Source organism: Drosophila novamexicana, unplaced genomic scaffold, assembly GCF_003285875.2.
Source record: "Drosophila novamexicana strain 15010-1031.04,08,12 unplaced genomic scaffold, DnovRS2.1 tig00000193-arrow-pilon, whole genome shotgun sequence".
NCBI lineage: Eukaryota > Metazoa > Arthropoda > Insecta > Diptera > Drosophilidae > Drosophila > Drosophila novamexicana.
The window spans coordinates 6,361,143-6,371,762 of NW_020824787.1; the positions used below are offsets into that span (position 1 = coordinate 6,361,143).

A 10,620-nucleotide genomic window follows, 5' to 3' on the forward strand; every position below is an offset into this window, starting at 1 on the left:
GGGTAATTTATCTCGAAGAATTATTATTTCAAATATTTTGGGCTGTGGGCTGAGCGAATGCCCGTTCAACCCCCCAGGACGGGGCAACGAAATAAAAGGATTTTAAAATGGTCATTTGATATGAATTATGCGCGTTGGTGCAATTACAGAACCCACACCTAATCACAAGTCCCGTTCGCTCCCCTCTCCTTCCGCCAACCTTGCAAGAGCTGTACCGCGCCGGTTGATGCCTTTGTCTGACTGTGATGCGGTTGTCTGAAGCGCTTAGGCGGGACGGTCTCGGTACTGGAACTGGATACTGCGCTCTTGTTTATCGCCCCATGCGAGCGTGTCCTGGTCGTTGTCCTGGCGCCGCATTTGGCGTCCGCGGCTAACGCATAAAACATGCGTTCTTGGACTTCATTGTTAAATAATTAAATCAGCTGCGAGACTAATATATTTCTCTTAATTGCAAGCCAAGTCATGTGTGCGCTTGAGAAATGTCCCGGCCAGTTGGCCCATTTCTGATTTATGTACCGCCAATAGACGACAGTAGTCGAGGTCGAGCATATGCAGCATTATATATGCATCTAGGCATGTCCAGATAAAGCAGCTGCTTATCGAACAGATTTATGATATAGAGCTTGTGTAGGAATTGTTACGCTACATGAAATCTTTTTATCTACAATATTTCTTTCAACTCTTTACTCGACACTAAAATCTTGATTGTCGCTTAATGTTAATTAGGTTGAGCCTAAGCGTAAATATGGTCTTTGTGGATTTATTCTCTCGACTTGATTTCAAGCAAATAAATGAAGCGAATGCTTTGAAATAACTTAATCTTACCTATTCTAGATACTATTGGCATCTCAAGTATGTCTTCTGAATTTGTTCCAACTTCCTTTTTTTGACTTTTTTTTGCTAACTACTAAACAGACATTTAATATATATTTTGTTAATTTTTCTTATATCATGACAATTAAGTTTTATTTTTTGAGTTTTTACAAATTTTCTTGAATACCTTGCAAAAAAATGTCGGTATATTTGATATCGGTATGAAAAGGTGTCATTTAATACTCAAGAACGGATAGGCATATAGAGGATATTTCGGGAAGTAACGCGAACGTGAAACAATCAATGGAAAATCAACAAAAACGTTAAAAATAATTGCCGCGGCACCCAAAAACTACGTTAGCTTGTGGTAGCGGGCTGGTGGAGGGAGGGGGTTGGCATACAAATTGAAAGAAGAAAGAAATGTAAAAATAATCGGCAATAAATTTAGCAAAAGTGTCGAAAACGGTTCATACACACACACACACAAACACACACACACATGCTCGCAAACACACACGGAAATTTGGCCACGCCAAGAACTCATAGTTCAATGTCCTGTGCAGGCGACGACTGCCAGGCGTGCGGAGAAGTGTCAGCAACAGAAGCGAGAGTGAGCGAGAGAGAGAGTGTGAGAGAGAGTGAGAGAGAGAGAGGGTGAGAGGGAGAGAGAGTGGGGTGCAAGGTTCGCAGTAGCAACCGCATTTATAATAAATTGAATTGCAATAACTCAACTTCAATCAAAAATCATAATTCATGGATTTCGACAGGCAGAACCGCTGCCGAAACCCGCTTTTGGCCCGGGTGGAGCTGCAGGCGGCCCGCTCGTATCCTTGCACGGCACTCCTGCCTGCTCCTCTTACCCTTTTGCTCTTCTTTTTTTTATTTTTGTTGGCCGCTGCGATGCATTGCATTGGCCGTCGCTCGGGCGACGCAGCCGAAAATTATAAATCTACGCTTTGACATGAAGATGCAAGTGTGTGTGTTGTATGGTTGGGTGGGGAGTGGGTAAGAGTGGGGAGCGGGGAAAGGGGCTACTCGGTCTGCTACTGAAGACATGAATTTATAGACGAAGACATAAATACAAACGGAGCCATCGAAGTCGAAACGACTGGCCAAAGACACCAAAAACACTGAAAAGTGCGCGCGAGCAGAGCCCAAAGAGGCGGAACACGCTCAATGCCCATAAATATCCTTGTGCTTGTAGTTGCAACTGTTCCGGCGGGGCTGAGGGGATGCATTTTAGGTGAAAATAATCACCGCTTCACATGAAATCATTTTGCGCCACAAAATGCCAAAGAAAAATGCAAGCAACGCCCAAAAGGAAAGCAAAAACTTGAAGCAGGATACGCAAGGATCTGCCCGGTAGACCAGCAAACTCAACGCCGTTCAATTGTGCTCCAAATGTGCTGCGATATAAATTCAAAGTTTTGGCCCTATCAAGGGAAAACAAATCAAATGTGACAATTTTGAAAATCGTTTAAATGATTTTTCATTTTGATTTGTTGCCAATATCACAAAGGACGAAAAAGTAGACTGAGACCAAGACGAAAGTTCAAGAAAAAAAATATTCTTAGATAGTGCTGGAACTATAATTGATCATACTATTGTGGCTTGGATTGTTATTTAAATGACTTGAATGATTCCTTATCTGTTTTTGCTGCACATTTAAAAGTAAAGGGGAATAATTTTATTGTTCGCCTTACTATGCAATTCTCATGAATTAAAGAACAACTTGTTTTCATTCCTTGGTTGATTCTTAAATTACTTTTTTGATACCTTATCTGCTGGCGAAGCACATTAAGAGGGAAATGATGAAATTTCAAGTATCGCCTTAAAACATCTTTGCAGCCCTTTATATGAATATTACATTAACAAGAGAGTTGTTTATTTTTATATGCACGTATGTGTATTTATATATTTTTTTTATGTTCTATGATTATAGATGTGTTTGTGCATGTATGTGTGCATGTATATACTTATGCACATGTGGACTTGCATTTTAATATATTCTTTTATACCAACCATAGATCAAGTATTGCTTTTCATTGCACTGCAAATAATAAATAAATAATTTTTAGATATTCCTCTGCTATGCGATTCTCATGAATTCAGATTTTCATGCTTTGTCATAGGTCATATTTACAGGCTAGGTACTTTTCTTTACCTCTGTAATTACACTCCTCTTGATGTTTACCTCTCTCTCGCTTAATCTTGCTATCTTTATATTCCTCGCCTGCTTTTACTCTAATCCACTTTAATCTTTTTTGTCTTTTCAGGAATGTGTATATATAACATATATGTGCATATATATATTTGGGTAAGTACCTATTTGTACTTATACTTATACTTACATTTGTTATATTTGTTGTTGCACTTATATTTTTTTACTTGTTATCAATTTGCCTTTTTTCTACACAACAAAACTTCTGTAATAGTCGTATAAATCCTTCATAAGAGATAACAATAGGCATTATAATGCTAAGGACAATTCTTTGGCAAAAGTGAAGAACAAGAACGAGGCACGGAAAGAAATTCACATAATTTTTTCAAGCTTCCGTCTCTTTATTGAATGAAATAATAGTAAATAATGAAAAAGAAGTGCTGTAATAAACTGAGGCTAAACTTATTTTTACCCATATCGACTTTTAAACACACTTTTGACGGATTGGTCAAATATGCAAATATTACAATATTACATTACAAAATATTGGTAAAAATGCAGCCTAACTTAAATGGTTTTTTTTGTTATAGCTTTTAACTTATGTAACATTTATTTTCCCAAGAGAATTTACTTCTACTTTTGAATTTTTTGCTTGTCTGGCAGCGCAATTTGATATTGAGGATAGACTCCAAAATGTTTGGCCAAAACTTTTGCATGATTTTATCCAGCCTTTTTTATATTGTTGCTCGCCAAATATTTTAATGTTTATTTATATGTAGATTTCGGTTAGGTTTTTGTGCAAAGGGCGGGCAAAAGGGCTTGCGAAAAGGCTGGCGGATGCTCGACGCCGTTTGACCATAGCCAAAGGATCTGTACACACTTTTTTCAGCGTCTCCTGTCATAAAAAAGGACTAGCATTATACTGAATAAAATGTGCAGCGGCATCGGTAACACCTTTGCCCGGTACCAAAAGGATACTTCACAAAAGGTCGCGGAAGTAATTTACAATTTGGAAAACAGAAAAAATAAAGAAAAAGAAGGGAAGAAACATCAGACAACAGTGCAAACAGAGTAGCAAAGGATCGAGCATTGGGTTTTGTCTGGTCGCGACGCAAATTGACAAGATTTATTTTCAATTAAAAACAAACAAACGAAACGCGGCGCACATTATCCTTTTTGCCGTGAGGAGGACACATTCAAACATTTTATTGGCAGCATTTTATGTGTTTTTCTCAATTTGATAATAAATCAAAAAGCGGCCGTCGCATTTCCACATTTCCACAAATTTTCACAATTTCCAACATCGTGTCGTGTCCTGGCAAACTATTGTGGGCATTCGCTGTTGGCGTGTGCAAGGACGACGCCACCCCTAAGCCACAGCGCATGGCGCGTTGATGAATTACGAAGGACATGCAGTCACACACACTCACACACACTAACACACACACATATACTAACACGCACAGCGATTGGCTGCACGTCGACGTGCAATAATTTTATGTGTCCTGGCGAGCTGTGCGGCAAGAAAAAAGTCACTGCGGAGGACGCGCTGCAGCCGCCTCATTGTTGTCCTTGTTATTTATGACCCATTAAGGCAAGCGGCAATTGCACATGTTGTGGGGGCCAGTAAGTTGAAAAAATTAAACTTTTAATATTAAGTCGTATATAACCAGCAACTAAAGTAGAGTATTATCTCTCGAGGTGGTCAGCGTAATGTCATCTCGCTCCCACGCCTCGGCGGTTGTGTTAGTTGCATCTCCTCGCGTCAGTTTCGCACCTTATACATAAAGCGACAAGAAACGGCATCAAAGAATAAGACAAGCAATCACGCCATAGTTCCGTTAAATATCACAAGCGACAAATGTAGCTGGCGTGGCGTATCAGTTGCATAGCCAAAGTGAGTTATCCACGCGGTCACCTCGTTCACTTCGTCTTCAGCTGTGAAAACGAACAGACGCAACGGAGTCATAACGTCTGCTCATTTTTCTAATTAACATTGCTAAGATCACACGTGTTAAACTTTTTCGGTTATAATCAAAATTGAAGACAAACGTATTTGGTTAAGAAGTATTCGCGAACGCGACATAGTGTTGGAACAGGTAATACTTTCCATAAAAAAAAAAAAAACAGTTAGAACTGTTTAACGTAAATCCACCTTTTTACAGGGAGCGTTAGCAGCGCCCGACAAGCCCAGATATCGGCCGGTCTGCGTACGGCGCCCCCGCGCTCTAAACATTAAACATAATTCGGCGACCGGCCGAAAGAGCCCCATAATCAATCACCGCCCCTATTTCGGCGATTATTCGGCGAATTAGTTAAGCTCCAGTTCACACCGGCTGAGGCGCAGTTGGCTCAACTTAAAGTTTACACCGGTTCTTTTCATCGCTATATATTTGTCTAACGCTTAAAACGACCGAGTTGTGTCTTGCATACCTTATCTTACTCGGCAGAGTATAGCCACGCTTGATAGCGTGAAGCGTAGGTGTGACACAAAGGAGTGAAGGAGAAGTCTTTATCTGGAAACGAAATAGAGTTAACCGCAATCGAATAGTCTAGCTCGCTCGATGTCTCGCGCGCATGCGTTCTAGTTGAAACAATCCGTCGTCAAGCCGCGTAGGATTATCAGCTGTTTGATGTTGTCTGGAGGCCAGCCAATCTGAGTTTGGATTCTTAGTTCTTAATTACTTTCTTTGCTTTCTTTATTGTTTTTTTTTTAATGTAACCTTAATATACAAATTTCCTGTGAGTACATAGTAGCGTTACCCGTAGCAGCGATTTCCGTTTAAATAATTTTCTTTATGCACAGCTACCAAAAGCTTTAAAGCACCACACCAACTGCACTTTCGATGGGCCCAACGAACCTGCACCGATGGATATAACAGTGAGTGACAAGTCCGAATATAACTTACAGTGAGTACGGCCTATTATTGGCGAACGAATTATTTAATCGGTTTTATCGCACTCGGAATGCTCGTGTATTAACATGAATATATATAATAGTTTAACACCGCCCTGTTACACCTGAGTCTAGGCAAAAGAAAACAAAATACTAAAGAGTAAAGCATTCTTATATGGATCAGATGATTGTTATCTGAAGTTTACTTTAATTAAAATGTACCGATAAATTGTACAGGAAGGTCCGTCGCCGGTACGATCCTACGCTGAAGTCATATTGTTTATGTTGAATTAAATAAAACATTAGTGAAGGGGTAACCACCCAAATTAATCACGAGTTACCAAGGTTGGGAGGGTAAAGAATGGGGAGCGATCAACACCTACCGCACCCTAGCCACTGAAATTCTCACATAACAGTCCGCCGTTCTCATTTTTATTAATTCTGTACGTGAGTACAGCCCGAATACATCTTATTGGACCTTCATCTTATTAGTATACAGTCAGTGCACTTATCCTTTCTGAGCACAAAAGGAGTGATATGTGAAGGGAAGAGGAAAAGACCCACGCCAAATCCGACGAGCATAGTATAGAGCAACGCTAGAAGTGCACACCTTCCGAATCTCTTCACCTCTGCGGAAGAACATCAACCGCACGAAGCTGGTGGCCTCTTGAATAGAGCACAAGATCGCATACATACCCTTCTGCATGCTACAGAAAGTGGCGCCCAACGTGGGGCCCGAACGGCTAGGAGAAATAAGCCCTACATTATAGCTCTCAAATTTCACCCATTTAATAACATATTAAACATTTACTAAATTCCGTAATTTTATGATTTGAAGTTTTCCATATCTGTCTTATGAGACTGTTCTCTGGAGAAGCGATTATAATTCGAGTGCTTACGGATTAGTCGACCGAGTCGAATCATATTTCAGGGATAACTTTTAAGTTATAGAATTCACCCAGTTACCCAGGTTGTAGCGACCCGTTGATATGAATGAATCATCGTCTCTAGGAATAGCGATACCTATTACGAATAGTTCGACCAGAGTGAATAGACTCACATACAACAATACGCATCTCGATTCTGGGGTAACGAATGCGAGATTAGGTCGCGTAATTATGCGGAAAAGCAACTTAAGAATAGTTGACCTGTAAATACAAACCCGACCTCAGCAATTAGAAGTATCAGTAGTTTTCGGTATTGGCGACGTTATGTGAGATTATCCAGTTGGGATAACAATATGACCAGCATGGAGTCGGAAGGTGCGGACCGAATTTATTATTAACAGTTCAGTTTAAAGTTTCAGTTAAAGTTTAAAAAAAAAAAAAAAAAAAAAAAAAAAAAAAAAAAAAATATATATATATATATATATATATATGAAAATGGCAGTTCGTCACAGTAGGGAGAACCTGACAGATATATTGAGCGAACAAGATGCAATCTGCAATATTTGCGACCAACCCTTAAGTCAAGCTGATTTAACCGCAGTTTCGCCATGTAAACATAAATTTCATTACCCATGTATTACCGAGTCTTTAAGAGAATCTAACCACTGCCCAACTTGCAAAAGGCTCTGTACATTTAATCAGTTGGCTTTATCAAATAACAACTTGCAAGCTGAATTATCCGCTGCTGACCAGTTAGTCGACATTGCTACGCATGAGGAAGCATCGGAAAACAGCAGTACCGGCAATCGAGGTAGAGGCAGAACAAGCAGAATTAGTAACGCAGTACAGCGCCGCGGTATGGTGACCAGATCCCAACAGCGGAGCCAACTTGCGCCGCTGCCAAACATTTGCGCGAGTGAGGCAAGCGTGTCTCACGAAGCCCCTAAAGCACAAAGTGTGGAAGATATAAACCAAATAATTCAGGCCGCTATGCAGCGTCAACAGCAACAGCTCATGCAGGACCTGACAGCATTGATTCAGGGACAGTTGTCAACACGTCAGGTTGACAGTAATAGTCATCACTCGGGTCGAGAAAGAGTGTTTACTCCACCCGGTGAACCAGTTTTTATAGCAGACCGGAACCAGAATACATCCTCAAGTTCAGGTCATATCAATAACCAATACAATGGCAACGCCAGGAGACCAAACGCTTCGGTTCTGCCAGACAAAGTTCCAAACATTATTCAGAGTTGGCGAATCAAATTCGATGCAGCTAGAGATGGTCTGCAAACGGACGAGTTTCTCTACAGAGTTCGAGCACTAGCTCAACAGAATTTAAACGGGGACTATCAGCTTCTATGCGATCACTTACACCTCTTCTTCGGTGGGAAAGCCGTCGAGTGGTATTGGAGGTTTCATCGCGCTTGCCCTCAGTTTACTTGGGACGAGTTTTGTAGAGAGTTTAGAAAGAAATTTGATGACATTGATACAGATATGGATATCTGGGAGGCAATTAACAGCAGACGTCAAGGCGATAAGGAAACCTTCGAGGAATATCAGTTTCAAGTCGAGAGACTTGTGTCTCGCCTAAAAACCATAATTTCAGAAGAATCGTTAGTACGACTTCTCATCCGTCATTCAAAGCCCCATCTTCGTTACGAGCTAATGCACTTAGGCATAAACACCCTAGCGCGTTTAAGAGAAGCAATTCGCACTCACGAGCAATTTTCCAAACAAGTTAAGCCCCTATCAGTGAAAAATATTTTTCCCCAACGCTCTACTGTCTCCCAGCTCGATAATGGGTCGGACGCCGAAGAACTAGACGAAGTTTCAGCGCTGCAGCACAAGCAAATGAAGTGCTGGAACTGCGCAAAGTCAGGCCATCGGTTCGAGGATTGTCTTGAGGCGCGTATCATCTTTTGTTATGGATGTGGGATGAAGAACACCTATAAGCCAAATTGCCCAACATGTAACCCGTCGGAAAACCGCAGAAGGGATGCGTCAGCCAACAAAAACCTGTCGCATCCGAACCATTAAAAGTAGATTGTAGTACTCAGACCGAAGTCACAAATCCAATTTCATACAGACCATGTAATCCACCATGCCAGATACCTCAAGCTAAACTAGAGATTCACCAACCATACCAAGTTCGAGCAGCTCAGTATGCATCAGCCAGAAAACGCATCTTCGGAGACGTAGACAGTTGCTTATTGATTCGAAAACCCCGACGTTCAACCTTGCGAATGAGGTTTTTCTGGAAAAAGGTAGAAGAGAGCCGTAAAAAGCTTATTTCCGCCGTATTCTTGAATTCAGATAACCGATTGTACACCGATATCAAAATCGACGATAATAGTTATACCGCTCTTTTAGACTCAGGTGCAACTATAAGCTGCATTGGCGGCGTAGCCGCACAAAAGTTCATCAGACATCCACAGCTACAGAAGTGTTCTGGGCAAATCAGAACAGCCAATAATGCCAAATGTTCCGTAGTTGGCAGACTTGTCGTTGAAATAACTTATCGCAACCAAACTAAACCAGTAGAATTCTTTGTAATACCTGACCTAGAACAAAACTGTTACTTGGGAATCGATTTCTGGAGAGATTTTGGTTTACTTAATAGAATCACTGATCTTCCCTCAGAATCGGTGGCAGAACTAGATGTAGGTCGAGATGATAACACAGTAATTAGTGCGAAAATGCATTCTCTCTCAGCAGCTCAGCAGCGCAAGCTCACTTCAGTGATTAGCAAGCTACCCTCTTACGAGAAAGAAGGCTTGGGACGCACACACCTAATAGAGCATAACATCGACGTCGCTGATGCTAAGCCCGTCAAGCAGCGTCATTGGCCAGTTTCCCCTGCCAAAGAAAAACTTATGTTTGCCGAAATTGAAAACATGCTGGCACTAGACGTGATAGAAGAATCGAAGAGTCCATGGAGCAGCAATTGCGTGTTAGTACAGAAGGGAGAGAAAGTTCGTTTGTGCTTAGATTCCAGAGAACTGAACAAGCTGACGCTGAAAGACGCGTACCCGCTGCCACATATAGACGGCATTCTTAGTCGCTTGCCTCCCGCTCGTTTTATCACTGGTCTCGACATGAAGCATGCATTTTGGCAAATCCCGCTTGATAAAAAGTCTAGACTATGCACGGCGTTTACAATACCAAACAGGCCCTTGTACCAATATAAAGTGATGCCTTTCGGACTATGTAATGCCGCGCAGACTCTATGCAGGCTCATGGATCAAGTAATCCCAGCAAGTCTACGAACAAGAGTATTTGTATATTTGGACGATCTCTTGGTTCTTTCCGACGACTTTGTTTCGCACATGAGTCTGTTAGAAGAAATAGGTATATATCTTCGTAAGGCGAACTTGACCATTAATATAGCCAAGTCCAAATTTTGTATGACAGAGATAAAATATTTAGGATTCATTATCGGCCATGGACAGCTCAAAGTCGACCCTGGCAAGGTTAATGCGATCAATGAATTCCCAGTCCCAACCACGGTGAAGCAATTGAGACGGTTCTTAGGTCTCGCCGGATGGTATCGACGGTTTGTAGAAAACTACGCTGCGATAACCTTTCCCTTAACTGAACTTCTGAAAAAGAATAAACCAATGAATTGGAATTCGGAAGCGAAAGAAGCCTTTGAACTATTGAAAAACAAGTTGACATCTGCACCTGTTTTGAGGACGCCTTGTTTTTCGAAACCTTTTATATTATTGTGTGATGCAAGCCTGCATGGTCTTGGCTGTGTGTTGGCCCAAGCAAATGATGACGGCGTCGAATTACCAATTGCATATATGTCCGAAAAATTGTCTAAAGCCCAACGAAATTATTCAGTCACCGAACTCGAATGCTTA

The 10,620-nt window shown here is 41.2% G+C and overlaps 1 protein-coding gene across 1 annotated transcript; it reads left to right on the forward strand.

Moving 5' to 3' along the window:
• Positions 1 to 4,617: 4,617 nt before the first annotated feature.
• LOC115759085 lies at positions 4,618 to 9,302 on the forward strand. Its single transcript, XM_030699917.1, has 3 exons — positions 4,618 to 5,073; positions 5,140 to 5,716; positions 5,781 to 9,302. The coding sequence occupies exon 3, from the start codon at positions 7,247 to 7,249 to the stop codon at positions 8,792 to 8,794; it is 1,548 nt and encodes a 515-aa protein (XP_030555777.1). The 5' UTR covers positions 4,618 to 5,073; positions 5,140 to 5,716; positions 5,781 to 7,246; the 3' UTR covers positions 8,795 to 9,302.
• Positions 9,303 to 10,620: the final 1,318 nt, after the last annotated feature.

What these genes read in the sequence shown, in the direction of transcription:
- LOC115759085 (XM_030699917.1), top strand. Translation starts at nt 7,247, where the DNA reads ATGAAAATGGCAGTTCGTCACAGTAGGGAGAACCTGACAGATATATTG.